The 17,500-nt window shown below is 45.2% G+C and overlaps 1 protein-coding gene across 3 annotated transcripts in view; it reads left to right on the top strand.

Annotated features, from left to right (window-relative positions):
* The window catches only part of LOC310802182 (nuclear factor 1 B-type), a 69,371-nt gene that overhangs the window by 40,550 nt on the left and 11,321 nt on the right, over positions 1–17,500 (top strand). For 2 of the 3 annotated variants that reach the window (XM_083666475.1, XM_083666474.1), the window contains exons 3-11: positions 2,878–2,931; positions 4,166–4,234; positions 6,200–6,320; positions 6,582–6,703; positions 10,041–10,175; positions 10,467–10,651; positions 12,131–12,269; positions 12,467–12,546; positions 16,693–16,781. In XM_083666475.1, the coding sequence (XP_083522601.1) occupies positions 2,878–2,931; positions 4,166–4,234; positions 6,200–6,320; positions 6,582–6,703; positions 10,041–10,175; positions 10,467–10,651; positions 12,131–12,269; positions 12,467–12,546; positions 16,693–16,781 (994 nt within the window). The remainder of the gene's footprint in view (positions 1–2,877; positions 2,932–4,165; positions 4,235–6,199; positions 6,321–6,581; positions 6,704–10,040; positions 10,176–10,466; positions 10,652–12,130; positions 12,270–12,466; positions 12,547–16,692; positions 16,782–17,500) is intronic. The other variant, XM_083666476.1, reaches the window with a different exon arrangement.

Genomic DNA, 17,500 nt, shown 5'->3' with positions numbered 1-17,500 from the left:
GTTTTTGGAAAGGGCCGTGTGTCTCTGGTATCTGTGCTGTGATCAGGCCCTGCCAAGCTCTAAGGGCAGAGCCCTACCTCGCAGACCGCACTGTTTATTTACATGTTGCTCACGTTTATTTGAACACTACTATTGGCCTTCAATTTGGATGGGCCACCTTTGGATACAGACATTTTGCACAATACAGTTGCTCTCTTTTTCCTTCTTGATTTTCCTTTCCCTTTTCTGCATTATTTAAACATTTCTGATTTCTAATATGCACACAATGCATTTAGATGCCACCATCAAACAAATATGAGGCACATTTTAGAGACTTCCGTAATGAAGTATTGTAGTCCAATTGACCTTAATATTTGAAGGTCATACATATTTCTGGACTTCAGAGGATGGTGCATTTTGGCACAGTGCAGCTTGACTGACAGTGCAATTCGTGCCCTATTTTCATTGTCTTTTCATTAAGCATATCTGGGTGCTTTAGTGTTATACCTTTTTCATCAATGTACTGTATAAATGTTCATGGTGTTATTAATGACAGGTGCATTTCAGTTTGTATTGACTCTATCCATAAACATAGAAGTCGTTATCTAAACGGTTGGAAAGTGGTCTGTGTTTTACTGCCTGGTCAAAGGTCAAATGTAGTGTCAGAGGTGAGGTGGCGGCTGGCTCGGAGATGTGAAGAACTCACTCCAACCTTGGAGAAGGGCTGACAGACACACCATATGCCCCGCTCCCACCTCAACTCTTCCAGGTGGCTCTTCCTGGCTCCTCCTGGCTGCTCCTGGGCTATGGTGGGGCTAGCAGAGGAAAATGCTGCTTTGGCTCTTTAATTGCCCAGACCATCTGGTCCTTTGTCATGGTTGCCTGTTCAGTCACAATGAAAGCCGTGATCTGTTCCACACTAGATGTACAAGCTCTTACAGTACTTCTCCCTCTCTCCCTCTGTCTCCTTCCTCCCTCTCTTCCTCCCTCCAGCTCTGTCTATCTTCTCTCTCTTTTTCTCTCTCTCACCCTCTCTCCTTCTCTCTCTCCCTCTTTCTCTCTCTCTCTCTCTCTCTCTCTCTCTCTCTCTCTCTCTCTCTCCTGGGAGAGGGCAATGTAGTTGGCAGTTTTAACTAGACTGATGGATGAGTCTGAAAGTGGCATGAGGGTGGGAGGAGACGGGGCGGAGAGGGAGCTCCCTGCAATCACTTATGGACATGTGGTTCCAGATAGACAGAAACCATTCGCACAAAAACCCTCGACGGTGGCATGTCAGTCAAATTACCGACTCCCATTTGAGCCGTCAATGAAGACACACACTGTTCTGCTAAAATGAGATGATGTCATTTGAGTGTTTTTTTTTTCTCTCCCAGAGTAATTTCTCTGAAAGAAAAACGTTATCTTAAAAGCCATTAAACTACACAAGCTAAGAAACTGGAGAAATGAGACATACATTAAACTGTACATTAAACTACACAAAACTAGGTGGCAATTAAAAGGAAGAAGGCGAACAACCTCAGATTTTGGGCCACAGCTGTTTTCATGTCTGTATCATGTCCTGTAAGAGAACTCAACTTGAGAGTTTTCAGGGTTAACATACTTTTTTTTGCTTAACGTATGGTGTTGTTCCCTCCCTACTTTGTCATTGTTGAGCCGCAGCCAAGAACATTCCGTTTTTGCAGTGCTGTTTAATGGTCAAATTTAGGAGGAGGGGGGAGCAAGCGAGAGAGAGAGAGAGAGAGAGAGAGAGAGAGAGAGAGAGAGAGAGAGAGAGAGAGAGAGAGAGAGAGAGAGAGAGAATAAATCTCTCAGGTTTTTTCTTCAACATTTTTTCTCTCAATCTCTCTCCTTTACCTCTGAAATGGAGCTTATGAGAGCTTTTGCAGGAAAAGGAGTGTTGTTGCAAGGGAGGCTATCTGAGTTCACCGTCTCCAGCCTCTTGTCCTCACTCTCAGTGTTAAAGGCGTAGATCATATCTCCCCTTGTGTTTCTCATTGTGCACTTGGAGCATGTGGGTCCTACAGTGTAAATCATTATGGAAGTCAAGTCAAACACCAGCCATTCACTCATGTACAGCACAGTACACCACTTCTTCCTCATGTGCTCCTTTTTACCCTGTATGGTTGGAGGGGTCGAGAGGGAGGGCTCTCCCAAACTTTGTTGACTTTATTGTGTGCACTGTGCACTGATGTCCCCCCTACTCTAAGGCTTTGTGGTGTATGGTATGAGAGTGAGGGAGAGTGGTGTTTACGTTATAGCCTGGCTTTTCAATGTCGGTTTAGTATACGTTAGCGTGACTTGACGGTTTAGGGTGGAAGTAGCATCAGTGTGACTAATTACCTCAAAGGTACTGTGAGGTAACAGTGTCAATCAGAGGTTCTCCTACCAAAGCCCCCCCCCCCCCCGCTTCTCGTACATGCTGCTCATGACAAGACAAGGCTTTTTTAAGTTGTTCTTTCCCTTCCCCAACCCATCTTATTCTTATCCTCCTTTCTGAAACAACAACAACGTCTGCAGACATCTGGCAAGGCCTCCCAGGACTGTGCTGAGGAAAGATGATGATCAAAACTTCAGACAGCTTCTTGAGAAGCTGAAAAATAGGTGTACTCTGGAGTCACCATTACTCTGTGTAGCCCTACATACATATATCAACACTGATAGTAGATAGTACAGGTCAATGGGGACACAAGAGTACAGTTACATAAGGACATGGGATAAAGGACAGTGAAATGTAAAGTGTACATAATGTATAAAGTGCAACACTTGATTCTTGGCCACCTGTGACACCTGGTTTTTGATGTGTGTCTTTATAGAAATTCATAATAATGGAAGTTTCCATCCTTAAATGGCTTTCTTGGTATTTGATAACTAAGTCTGGTTCTCTATCTGTGTTTGCAGACTCACAGCAGTCAGGAAGTCCCAGTAACAATGAGCCAGGCAAGAACCCTCCAGGTATGTACAAGTTGTCCAACCCTTGTGTCATTACTTTACTGTCCCTGTAGACTTCCCTTAGAGTTCCTATTGCATATTGCTTTGTGCACAGTCTCCCTCTTTACAGAATGATTGATTTGTTCTTTAACTGGATCTAAAGAACAAATGCGATTGGGAAATACTGGGTTAGACCATTGTATCGGCTTCTCTGGTAAACCATTATAGGGCTGATGATTGAAGTGTCAGATCTTAAAGGTGCAATATGTAACTTTTAATTTCCCTGTGACAACTTAATGTACTACATGTACAAAGCATTCAATGATGAAGCAAAACAAAAAACAAAACAGCAACATTTCCCAAGACCCACTCCCGTTTACAAATGAGTGCCTTGGAGCACTTTTGACCAGAAATAAAAGCAATAGATTGCACCTAACCAGCCTATTAGTTAGTCTGCAACGGCCGTTACAAATTCTTTGACAGCGTCGTTGCTCTCCTGGACTGACCTGTACTATGTCATCATAGGCCAGGAATGAAAATAGAGGGAGCATAATTAGTTTTCTACCTCAAGAGCAGGTTCTGTGTATAACCCTGCCAAGTAAAACACGCCATTGAGCCAATGACTCAGACCCTGGGAGGCCTGCTGCAGTGGCACAGTTCCCTCCCCTCTGACGCCCGCTGGCTTGTGTGGGGCATTATAAGAGGTGGTCGCTAGCCGCCAATCTAGCCTCATACACACCATGTTGTTGGCATGCCCAAGTGTTCTCCATATAGTACATCAATGGAGACCAATAGAGAAGCCATTTAGGTGTCTGTGACGTGCTAGGATGCTTGGCAGGCTGACAGGTCCTGATGGAGTTGTTTTTTTGCGCTTGTGCCTTCATATAATGTTCTTCAAAGGCTCCATGTTACAGACTATTGTCAATTTTGACAATCTCAATATCAAGCCGAGTTCCGCCTTCTCACTGTGGATCACTGTGCTCCATTGTTTCACCATTTATTTTCAATTGTGTCACTAATATTTGTTTTTTCTCATTATCATTATCTATTAATTTGTATCTTAAAACATGTTTGTTCTTTTAAAGTGCCTCACCGGTAATCCTTAACAGTTAACAAACTTGAAACATCACAAAATGCTACTGAAATTATGGAAATTATTCACACCCACTGGCAAAAAGGCCTTTACATCATATGTCATATAGGTTTTCATATTTCAGAAAGAATTACATATCGTCTGTTTGTGTTCTTATGTCTACAGTTTACTTGGAAGACAGCTTCGTCAAATCAGGAGTCTTCAGTGTTTCCGAGCTGGTGCGGGTGTCCAGAAGTGAGTATATCAACGCCAACGCTATACTGTTCTGTCGTTGTTGACTCAGAGAAGAAGCTGTGCTGGATCCGTGCAGAAAATCCAGTTTAGCAGGTCCACAGCATGAGAACACAGTATGAGTGTGTGTATACCCATGCCTCTGGGTGTGTGTGTGTGTGTGTGTGTGTGTGTGTGTGTGTTTGTTTGCATAGACATGCCTGTCCTTGTTAAAGATGATGACAGATGTTCTTTCAGGAATCTCTCTCCTCGGCTAGCTGAGGACAATGTCTCCCTGAGGCAGGATTGACTGTACCTTTACTGTACTACCTACAGGGTGGTATGGCCTCGGGTGCACAGAGAACTCGCTGACACAACACACATTGTATGTCTGTTCAGAGGCCATGTAGCCTCTCTGTGTGCTCTGTGTCACACCATGGACAACATGGCTTGTTGCTCAGTGCCATGTCACACACGTGTAGCCTTTTTGTTATTACACACAGTACTGTATATACCAGTGTTTCTCAACTCTGGTCGTGGGCTACCCCCATGGTTGCACACTTTTGTTCTAGCCCAGCACTAAAACACCCAATGCAAGTACTTATCACCAAGCTCTTGTTGAGTTGAATCAGAAGTGCTTGCGCTGGGCTCGAATAAAAATGTGCAACTCAGGGGGTAGTGTCTCAGTACTGTTGTGTGCATATGTAGTTGTTTACAGTACCTCATTAGTACCTGCTTAAAGTAAGGTGAGATCAAATCAAATGGAAATGTAAAGAGGCCGATGCACACACAGGAATTGTCACTCACTCAGCCTGCTCTCTTGTGGTAGATTTCTGATTGGTCGTCTGTCCGTCAATGCAGCTCCCTTTGCACTCCCTGGGCTCTTGAGAGACGCTTTGAAGTCCATCAAAGTCAGCTCCGGAATTCAAGGCTGCATTGCAATCCCAGCTCTCAGTGAGGATATTCATTAGCGGTGAAAAGGGAAAAATAGGACCCAAGACTGGGTTCAATGCTTATAAAAGGTTTCTTTCTATTAACCTGAATGAAACGCGTGAGTGACTGGTATACAATTGCAGTATTTCTATATTTGTATTTAACTCTAAAGTTTTAAAATTACAGTTATAGAGCAGTAACATGTAATTATTGCTTGCACTGTGTTTAGATTTGGGAAGTCAAGAGGTCAGGTCATAGATGGCGTGGAATAGCTTGACAGGCAGTTCAACCAAGTGACATCGCACATATTACACAATGCCAGAGAGAGAGAAAGAGAGAGAAGAGTGGGTGGAGGGGAGGGCTATGGGGGGGGGGGGTGGGTGGGTGTCGTTGGCAGAGCATTAAAACATGGCCCATTCTCAATGCCCTTGGGTGGGGGGGGAGAATGCTGCCACAGCCGGGGTTGGGGTTGCAGTGCCAGGGCTGCAGCAGGTTGCCAGTGCAGAGGCTGGCTGAGCTCATGCCAGTGGTGAACCTCAGACCACAACAGACTCCACCACACACTCCAGTCTCTCATCGACTCCAGACCAACCAGCCTACTCTCACTACCCCCCCTCGCAGGGTTCTGCTTTAAGAGAGGAAGCAGATTTACTGTACAGTACAAGTGCTTTTGGAGAAAGTCAGCTGTCCTGCCCTGAAACATGATCTCTCACGTCGACCGTAGGTAGGATCACAGACAGCCTTTTGCACAGTGAATCATTGAGGTGCAGATTGGACTGTTGCACTGTTGTCACGCTGTTAAGATCCCTTGGTTAATGATTAGATTGTCTAAGACTAAGTCATATCAATGACCCCCACATTACCCGTCAATCAGGGATCCGACAGCAAAAAAGGATCATAACTGCCATTTTATTTGCATGGGCCCTTATCACAAACCGAAAGCACTTTACAGGTGAGGTCAAAGAGCCTGGGTCAACAGTGAACAGTAACGTAGCCGTTAGCATACCAGTGACCAGTTCTTTCTGTCTTTTTTTTTCTTCTCTCCCACATCTGTAGCGCCCATCACCCAGGGAGCAGGGGGCAACTTCTCCATGGCGGACATGCCTAGTCAGCCGTACTACCATGACCTGAACTCCAGCGTGGGGCTCCATCGCTCCCTCTCCTCTCCTCCCGGCAGGTCAGTCTACTGCAGGGCTGTATATACCCTGTCCTCTTTCTGTTAGTCTCCAGCCATCCGCACCAGCTAATGCAGTACATCTAGAAATAATGGATCCAGCTCTTGAGAACTTTGAGGGAGGGAGTTCAAAATTGTTTTCTGTGGGGGATCTTCTACAGATTGCAATTATGTGGGAGGCAACTCGTTAGACGATGCCTCAGGAGAAAAGACCTGACCCATTCTGTTGTTGTTGACTCACAACTGCTCCTTCATGCCCTGCAGTAAAAGGCCCAAGACCATCAACCATGAGGAGAGCATGGAGACAAGTCCCACTGGCCCTGACTTCTACTCTTCCCCTAGCTCACCCGCCAGTGGCAGCCGAACCTGGCATGAACGAGAACAAGGTGAGCGGGAGTGTGCGTGCGTGCGTGCGTGGGTGCGTGGGTGCGTGCGTGCGTGCTCTTCTGTGAGAGAATGTTCATGCTTAATTGTAAGGGCTTTCACCTCAGGTCTCCAGTATGTGTGTGCTGCTGTGTACCAGTGAGGAAAGGTGTTCCCAGTGTTTCTCAGCTCCGCCGCGAACCCACATTGTTGCTAAACCTGTATGGCACCTCGTTCCTCCTCCTTCTCTATTCACTTGACATGAACTCATTCAACTTTGTTGTGACAGGTCTAGGCCAAATTATGAATGTATTTCCAAATCCTTCTGACGGTTAAGGCCACCATAATGTTTTCTACAGTATGCAAATGTTTTAAATGACCAGCCAGTCTTCCCACAGTGAGAGTGATGGTTTGTTTTTGTTACCTATGATTTATAACCTTCCACATAGCTTCTGCGTCTGTTGATTTGATTTGCATTGCTCGTTTTGTTTTCTCTTCTCCACCAGTTTGTGGTTACAATAAACAGGCTCTGTGCAAGTATCCTTTTACAGGAAATCAGGCCTTAAATCATCTCTGAACTTGTGAGAACGTTCCCCAGTTGATGGTCTGTAGTGTTGTTCAGTTGTATGGTATTTGGGGGCTTTTTTTTTCTCGCCACGTCAGTGCTTCCTGTTCTGTCTTCGGTGCTAGTGAGAGCCGCAGTGTTGCATGGAGTAGGCTGGGAGGGGTTTGACTAAAGTATAATCTGAGAAAGAGCTGCAGTGTCGGATTGAGTTTGAAGGTTAGAAGAATTATCTGTGGCAGTTGGACCAATGTTAGCTGGATTGACAGAGCAACAGTTGGCTTCTGGAGGCATTTGACTATGTCTGTTTCTGTGCAGAGACAGATCAGCTTTATGGTGTAAAGTGTTAAAGTGTTGGTTGGTTAGAGCTACAGTAGTGCTGCGCTTGTGCAGATGATGCTATTTGTATGTCAAGTTGTACTGGCTGTACTGGCTGTGAGAGGAGAGCTATATATAGAAACCTGCAGTGTTGTTAGGCTGCAAGAGAGTGAGGGGTAGGGCGGGGGTGAACGGGTGCATGTGTGTGTGTGTGTGTGTGTGTGTGTGTGTGTGTGTGTGTTGGGACATGGGCAGGTGTGGCGGCTTCTGTTTGAACCTGACTTAGATGAGTAGGTCTCGGTGGAGCTGGAGTCTGACTCAACAGGTGGCAGGCCCAGTTGGTGGGCCGTCCAGTGCCCTGCAAGCTCCAGCAGTGACAGGCAGAGAGAGAGAGAGAGAGAGAGAGAGAGAGAGAGAGAGAGGGGAGATCCTCCAGGGAGCGGGTGCATGTCTCATTACCTTGTCTCCTGGTGCAGAGCAGAGCCTGTGGCCCATTTCATTAAGGCCTTACTGTCCCGTGTTTCCAGATTGCTCTCTACCAACTCCTTCCCCCCGGGTTAAGCTTCAGAGATGTAGTAGAGGGACGCCTCTCATCTCTCCATGACAGATCAAATACTCGGGTACATAATGTTCCACTGCCGTTAAGTATAAATGAGCCTCTTTTTTTTTTTTTCTCGTCCTGCTGCTTCGTTTTTAGACCTGAGAGTTTCAGAGAAGACATGCTACAGTAAGGGAGTAGAGAAGATGGAAGGAGAGGGAAGGAGAGGGGCGGAAACACTCATAAGAGAACCATTACTGTGTAAAGAGGGAATTTAAAAAGAGGGAGGCTGATATTAAACCCATATGAGGCCATCCAAGGTGCCAAATGGTCATTTCTTGCACATGGGCTAGTCTGACAAAGATTTTACAGAGCACAAAGAATACTGTGATTCTGCCATGCATTTTGCTCCTTGAAAGTAAGCATTTTGAAATGGCTTTCAGTTTGACTGTTTCACCGTGTAGCTGCTCATACATATTTTTGGTGCTGCACTGAAATCTTCACTCGATAAGTGGCTGATAAAAAACAGCTGTTATACAGCAGAAATATGCAGCCTTCCATTGATCTTGGCACCTTCAAAAACAATCTGTTTTTTTGGGCTAAAGGGTTGCTATGATTGCCCTTGTATAGGTTGCTCAACTTCTATCAGATAAAGTACTTGTATTTAATTTAATTGATATAAATGTATATAAACTTCTGTTAGTGGCCAGTCTACCTGAATGTCCATTTGCAACAAATATTACCTCAAAGATATTCAACATGTCTTCAAAACAAAATATCCCAAAAAGGTCAAGGCAGGGGCGCTTAGTGGCGTAGCACACTAATGCGCTTACCACATAATCGCAAGGTTCCTGGTTCGATTCCGACCCTCGACCTATCTTGCATGTCATCCCTCCTCTCTCTCCCATCCTTCCTGTCAATCTCTACTGTCTCCATCCCAATAAAGCAAAACTGCCCTAAAAACATATTTAAAAAGGTCAAGGCAAAAGACAACCATAGCAACCTAGCAGTCTTCATATTTCTCTTACATGATAATTAGAGATGGATGAAGCTATCCATCCATCTTCTCACAGGTATTTCTCCTGTTGACAAAACGCTAAAACACTTAAGCCGCTTCCTTTACAACCAGGGAGTGGGAAATCCCCAGGATTCCAGACCCCATTGTCCCTCTCCTCACTGGAGATGCGTCACCTTTCCCTCTTTGGCAGGTGGATCCATCCCTATTGTGGGAAAAGAGAGGCCACTAATAATGTAGATATGCCTGAACCAGAAGGGTTATGCAGGTATTGAGGGGAAAGGAGACACAGCGTCTGAGACTTATACACACAAAGACCTTGTGTCAGTTGTGACAGGACGGGACCAGAAACACTTGAAAACACTTGATATAGTGTTATGAAGGGACCATCACCACTAAACACAGACTAAACCCCTCTCTTACACCATGCTCAGTCCTATGATCATGCCTTGCTTATGGAACATGCAAACATCATTGCGTGTGCGGGTGGCTGTTGGAACATGCTCACTGTGTACCATAACAGCAACGACAAGCCTACGCCGCCATGGCATGAAAAGGAAAAGGGCCAGTGTTGTTGAAGCTCGCATTACAATGTTTATACACTGGATTTTTTCCCCATATAGAGTCAGGCAATGTTATTGGTACTCCATGACTATGACCAGGTAAACTCACTGGTAATATACATGTGTCAGATAAGACGTGCGCACAGGCAGTCGTTTGTAAACCAGGAGAAATTGTGGCCTCTAGTTATATCCGGACAAAGGCATTAAATATGCAGTCGGGAGGATGTGCAACCCTCTATCTTTAATCTAGTTATAGCCTTAAAAACGAGGGCCTCCTGGAGTTTTTTAGGTTAAAAAAACTCCTGACTCTAAAAGGAGCCTTGCGACCCTGCTGACCAGGTCCTGTGTGTTTGCCCTTCTCCAGCAGACATGTCCTCTCCCACCATGAAGAAGCCGGAGAAGCCGCTCTTTAGCCCCACCTCCCCGCAGGACTCCTCCCCACGACTCAGCACTTTCCCGCAGCACCACCACCCAGGTCTAACAGGTGTAGGACACAGTGGTAAGCACCTTGCGAAGACATGCTCACTCAGCAATCCTCCCATCCCTCCATGTGTCCTGTCACAACTAACACGACATCGTGATTCAATGTTTAGCACCGTCTATAGACCTTGAGGGCTTCATGAAGACTTTATAAGACAGAGCTATTCTTTGTTTTAAGTGTGACCACCTCTTATTTTCCATGAATGTACTGTTCATTGTGCAATTTCTCTCTCTCTCTCTCTCTCTCTCTCTCTCTCTCTATCTCTCTCTCTCTCTCTCTCTCTCTCTCTCTCTCTGTGTGTCACCTCAGTTATATCGACGAGGAGCCCTCCCCCACACTCGCCCCTGCAGTTCTCCGCCTCGGCCATTCTGCCCCCCGCCCCGTCACCCTACTTCTCCCACCCCACCATCCGCTACCCACCCCACCTCAACCCAGCCGACTCTCTCAAGAGCTACGTGCCGCCGTACGACCCGTCCAGCCCACAGAGCAGCCAGGTGAGTAGGAGGACCGTGGTGGAGAGCTCCAGAAAACAGCTTCTTGTTGAGCCACTTGACTCACGAGCAAGCTAGTGTAATAATGTACATGATACTGTATAATAATATGTAATAATGTACATGATACTGTATGCTGATGATCTTATATAGATTGTTGCTTTTCGGGGGAAGTTGTACAGAATAGCAGAGTTGAATTGTATTGAATCACTGAAAAACCTTCTGACAGTGTCGAAATTAGAAACCTTAACATTTCAATGAATTTGACATATGTTACACTCCTTAACATTTTAATGACACTCACCATAAGCAAATAAATGATTCTCTTGGGTGTGTTTTAGCACTTACATAATTTTGATTGATATAGAACTATAAAACTGTAGAGAACGGCCGGTTTTCAGGGGTTGAAATAAAGCACCTCGTTTTTCGATCCTGTTCTAAACAAATAAATAAAATAAATTAACAGTTATGCAGTCGCCTTAGAGGTTTTCTCTCCAGCCTTATCATAATAATTGAAATGCACAGTTAAGAGCAGTAACTCAATATTCAAAAGTAATCTCAGGCTTTTTTTCTCTAAACAAATATAATTATGGCAGCGCATAACAGTATTTATTAAGAAACAACCTACAATAAATCAGACACAAGACTTTGTACGTTGTGTAGACACTGAGCCTTGTGTGTGACTGTAAGAGAGGGGGGGGGATGAGAGAGGGGGGTGTTTCTATGAGATGAGAGAGCCGTGAGATATTTATGTGAGTTTTATATCCCCACTGTTCTCACTGTAAACAAAGGGCTCATAGACGGACAGATCTCCAGGACTGAGACTATTACTCGAGAGAAAACCGCGGGGAATGATAAAGGTCGTAAATATTTGCCGTTGCCGGGGCCCGGCTCTTTTGCAGAATTACTGGCCTCCGCTGGGGTGCTAGTGATGGGGAGGGAACGGGGGGGAAGGGGGGAAGGGAGGGACAAATAACACAGCGTTTATAATCCCATGGACGGGCGCCAGAATGTTTTTATGCTTGCTTTAACGCAGATTATATTACACTCTAATTAAACATTCTATTCACATTTTAAGGAACCCTGTGGACACAATTCTTTTTCATAAAGGCCTGTTTGAGGTTTGAACTTAGGGCGCCGCGGAGTCAATGCCACAGACTGTCTCCAGCCGTCTGAAAGAGTAGCTCCCCCTAGCTCTCTTTTCTTTCTCTCTCTCTCTCCCCCCCCCCCCCCCCCCCCCCCTCTCTCTCTCTCTCTCTCAGTCTAGCACTGGTCTTGAAAGATCAGCGAAGCTACACAGAGCTAAAAGAAAACGTTTTAAATCAACGACAAACATGATTGGAACTTTTGAGAGTTACTTCCATGTAATCATCATGCCATCTTGATGAAATATTGCACAGAACAACAGAGGTAGAGTTTGTGTGACTGACTGACCCAACCCCCCCCCCCCCCCCCCCCGCCTCTCCTCTCTGTGCCCCTCAGCCCAACAGCAGTGGCCAGGTAGTGGGGAAGGTCCCAGGCCACTTCACCCCGGTCCTGGCCCCCTCCCCACACCACGGAGCCGTGCGACCCGTTTCCCTCTCCATGCCCGACACTAAGCCCATCACCACATCCACAGAAGGTACAGTACCCACCACCACCCTGGCAAACCTAATCCCCCTGACCTCAACACGGACCACCAGTACCCATCCAATTTTACATTTCTCTATGACTGATTTTTATTTGTGTAATACTTCTTACTGACATCATTTATTTTCAGACATATGTTCTTAGAATGACAACGGTTGACAAAATGTTGTGTTTGTGCGTGTTCTCCAGGCTACTCCCCGGGCACCCCTACAGCCAATCGTTTTGTAGGACTGAGCCCTAGAGACCCTGCCTTCCTCCACCAGCAACAGGTGAGACGCCAACCCCCAACACACCTTATGTTCCCTCTCCCCCCCCCCCCCACCTCCCTCCCTCTCTCCCTCCTAGCCTTTTTTTCCCTAAAGATCAGAGACCTTTCTGTCCCATATCCCAAAACTCAATCCTCTGGAACAGATACAGTACAAGACAATTGTCACAGCTAAAGACTCCTTCATCTGTAGTGTACCCCATAGTTTTCATGTGACATCAGGCAGAACATAGATGCATTATCAGTCCCTCTTAGACGCTCCTCCAGCCCTGAACATTGTTTATGAACCTGTCACTCTGGACTTCAGAAAAGAAATGGCTGAGGCATTATGCTGTCAGAGTTGGAAGAGTGATTCAGCGTGAGCATATTTGTGGCTAACCTCAGTAGTGAAAGTCAGAGCGACCTCAGGTCTCAACACCAAACTACAGTATGAAGGATGCTCTCACAAGAGCCTACAGTAGATTTTAGGTGAATAGGATAAGCAATGATATGAAAGGATTTTTTAAAACGTTTTTTATTAAGTATTGTGTTTTATACTTTGAAATATATTTATTTGAAATATACATTTTTGGTATGGGGTAAACAGTGTCTTGACAGTGCCAGACAGACTGTACGTCTATGGTGACACACATTACCAGATAGTGTACGGCCAGACAGACTGTTGTTGGCGTCGGGCGGCTGTCACCGCGGTGAGCCTGGGCTGATGCGGCAGCTGAAGTGTGTGAGGTTAGGAGCGTCGCGGTGGAGGAGGATGGGAAAGGCTGTGTTGAACGCCAGCCCATCCTTATTGAAAGGCCTGGTCTGAGGCCAGGGCTTCTCCAAACCACCGCTAATTGAATGCATCTGCACGCGGCTACATAATAATCAGTGGTTTTTCTTCTGCCCCATAATGACAAAGCCTGCCTCTATTCCTCTCTCCAGTTTGGCTAAGGTAGAGCAGGCGGAAAATGTGGAGTTTGTTACGGATGCAATGCTTTCCCTTGGACGGGGGAGGATTCATCTGGGCAGTGTTACAGAGTTTGTATTACACATTTTCGAGTAGCCCTGCTAGTTCTGTCAGTTGAACACAAAGACACCAAACAGCAGCTACAATATCCTAATAAAATCCTATGACTCACTAGATTTGAGTAGGGCCCAAAATCCTCCCCCTGGCTGTCGGCCTTTATCTGTTGACATGTGCCCCAATCACAGAACAACTGAGCGCCGGCTTAACAATAACAAATAGAGATAATTAATCTTTAGCCTCTAATTACTTTTTTCTGGACAAAACATAACATCCTTAGAAGACCATGTATTGATCAGAACGAATGAACTAGTACTGTAGGTTCTTCTCACAAGCTCTGTTGTTAATCAAAACTATAGTACTTCTTGAGCGCGAATCTCATATTCGTCGTTTAGATTCCGCTTCCCCCTCTCGTACCGTACACTCACTACTCATCATTGAATCACAAATTGCGATATGAAGTTTTGCAATAAACGTGATGCCAAGAAATGGGGAAAGTATATGTGGCAGTGTTGCTATTAAAGATTAGCGCGGTGACACTATTCTTTTCGGTGGTGGCAAGGCTAACCAACAATACAATACAAATACTTGCACGGATCGTTAGACTGAACAAGACCTCTTGACACAGGCATAGTTGAGTGTTCTTTACTTTTACACCGCAAGCAGAATATCACATGAATAGAAATAGACTGGTGGATACAATAAGCCATTCATCATCGTGCTTCTATTTGTCACAGTCTTTGTTTGTGTTCCGTGGTATGATTTCTGACTCTTTGAACCTGCGGTTATCGAGACAGGCCCCCGTGGAGTAAACAGTGTCATAGATACTCTGTCTTTGTCTTTATTGTAATGTTGGGGGGACATTTATTGCGCGGATTCATAAGATGTATTGACACTTCCAGTCCTATTGGAGGCCTTTGTTGGCAGGTGGGTCGACCGGGTAGTAGACACAAGGTGTATGAGTTTCACCAACGCCAAGGCGTCATATTTCAAGTGTGGTCACACTGTCGATGCTATCCCAGCATGCAGTTGTAGTCTTCTTACCCACACACATCACACATACACACACACACACACACACACGCACGCACGCACGCACGCACACACACACACACGTACGCACGCACGCACGCACACACACACACACACACACACACACACTCACACACACACACACACACACCTGCTCTACCATTCCTTGGCGAAAAAATCAGTGAAAAAGGCTCCCATTCATGTATTCCCTTGGTTAACCCCACCAGGGAATGCAACCATATCTATGGTTGGGAGCGATGGCTGATCAGATGTCATTTGGTATTATCTAAGGAAGGATGCTAATCCTCAATCTGCCCGCATCTGTTTGCTAACGTTCCTCGGCTACGTCTGACGTCCTTTACTCCTGCCACTCTGATCTGGCAGCACCAGCGGACAGATGGCGAGCCCCTGGAGGAGTGGTGGCACAGAGCGTAGGGAGAGAGGGTTGGCGCGTCTGGCACAGCCGGCGCATTCTCTCAAAGCTTTGTCAAGGCAGCGGGCTGGGCCCTGGGCAGGAGCATGGGTGGTGTGAGGTTTGGTGTCAGCAACCACACGCCTGTGATCCTGGAGAAAGATAGGCTTCTCTGTTTCTGAAGCTAAATACAATGCAGTTTACTCCACTGTTGATGCTGCACAATGCTTAGCACACAGTTGAAGTACTGTGACATGTATCACTCCCAATTTAGGCCCACAGTTGCAGGTTCAAATGTTGTTGGACGATCAGGATGAAGACTTGAAGATGTTCAGGTCACCTCAGAGTATTGAGATAAATATGTTTCTGTCCAAGTACGCGCATGACATGAAATCCCTCATACTGAAAAGCAATCTCATCTTTGTTGGCCCTTCTCTGTGTTCAGCGTCATTTAAATTCTTTAGTGCCTCTTGATGTCAATATTTTTCTTACAATGGATAATTGATTCGATACTGTAGGCACCGTCACATATTTAGATATAAACATGATACAGGAACTGCAGGAAATCAATTATTCAACTCAAGATTTACCGCAGTGGAAAACCACTCGGTCTTGTGTGCAGGTGCCCTGAGAAAAGGGGCTAATGCTTTTGACCGCCATAAATGGATCTGAATATTCAGTGTGTGAGTATATCTGATTAAAAACCTCTTAAGAGCTCCTTCTCCTCGTACTGCCTGTGCAGCCGGAAGACTGCTCACGGTGCAGTTTTTCATGATGCATTACCAAATGGACGTGTTGACTAAGGGGCAAGGTTAGCTTGGTATTGGCAGAGATACAGAAGCTCTGCGTAGGATGGTGGACACGTGTGTGTGCGCGCGCATAATGTACTTGAGTGTGCTTGATTTATGTGTGGCTTTGTGTTTAAGCTTACTTAATGTGTGTGTGTGTGTGTGTGTGTGTGTGTGTGTGTGTGTGTGTGTGTGTGTGTGTGTGTGTGAAGTTGTCAGACAGCTGTCAGAATACTTAGGCACTACTCTCCCATCCATATTATTGCACAAAGACACATCCCAGAGTAGGTGTATCGATTTCATCATCTTGGGGTTAAACTCACAGACAAGGGGTATATCCTATTGGGATACCTGTAGTTTGCCTGCTTTGACTAGAAACGTCGTGTCTATTGCCGTGACAGGCATGGATACTTCAGAGAGCTTGTCTCTAGATTAACCATGCACCGCGCATTACTACTGTACGCACAGGAGGTGCTAATGACACGATGCATGTAAGCGGTGGAATGCATGGGGACATCGGCTAACTACAGGGGCTAGCCCCCTCATAGATGAATGACTGCCTTTTGACATGACTCACATTTTGTAAACTAACCTCTTTCTTTTGCTTCCAGGTCAGTTAAATGAGTATAGTACTAATTGTCAATGCATGCTTTGTGTTTCTATATTTGTTCTCCTTTACATAGATTTCTTACTAAAGAAAGATGATCTAGTCAAGTGTAACTGAATGATGATGACTGACATGCAATTATTTTTTTTTAGATATTCTTTTTTCATATTTTGATGAAAATGTAGCAGTAATGGTTAGGGACTGTGTTTGAGGCTGCTGTAGGCTTTGTTGCATGCATTGCTTTGTGTAGTGAAATCAAAGTGGAAGTTGTGCTGGCCCGTGTCTGACTGCTAGGTTTCAATTGACAGCTGAGGATATGTGACTGGACCATGAATCAAAACGGCAGGCATTATGGCCCCAGTGCCACTGAGGATACTTTGGGGATTGCTTGGCAAAGGTAACGTTTTCATTACTTCAAACCATCTCTCTCACACAATTTTTTTTCTACAACCTGTCTGCTGAACACACACACATGCGCACACACACACACACACACACACACACACACACACAGAGCGATTGGAATAACCAACCTCAACAAAACTATATTTTGTTCATTTTCATATTTAGTACAATATTCCAGTAGGATAAACGCCAAAATACAAAACGATGAAAGTCAATTGTTCAAGATGAAGGTGGTTAGATCACAGAGGGCATGTCATCCATGCAATTATAGAGAACTGTCACAGATCAGGTATTATCACATGTGACCTTAAAGACACTATCATTTGCATATAACGTGATATGATTATTATTATGCATATTTGCCACACAGCTCCCATTATTTATTATGTGTGGGAATTATTATGTGTCGGCATCATCAACTCAACAAATATGGTTTACAATAGACTTTATTAATGACCACACCATAAGATATATTTTCATTTATCATTGATCATTTATATCATAGAACAGTCATCCACAAAAGGAGAAGGATTGTTTTTCCACCTAAATGTGTGTTTTGTTAGATCACAGGTAGAATTATTGTCTTGCCTGTGGGTTCCTGCACTTTGTCAGGGCCAGCTCTGCTATCGTTTAACATGCCTGTGTGTAGGGCACTGTGTGACAGGGCGCTGCCGACTTTATCGGCTGATTGGGCTTTTGGAATGAGGCCAT

The sequence above is a fragment of the Argentina silus genome (assembly GCF_951799395.1).
Source record: "Argentina silus genome assembly, chromosome: 1".
In the NCBI taxonomy this organism is placed as follows: Eukaryota; Metazoa; Chordata; class Actinopteri; order Argentiniformes; family Argentinidae; genus Argentina; species Argentina silus.
The sequence above is the reverse complement of the archived record's forward strand: the minus strand, read 5'-3'. Positions and strand labels throughout refer to the sequence as shown.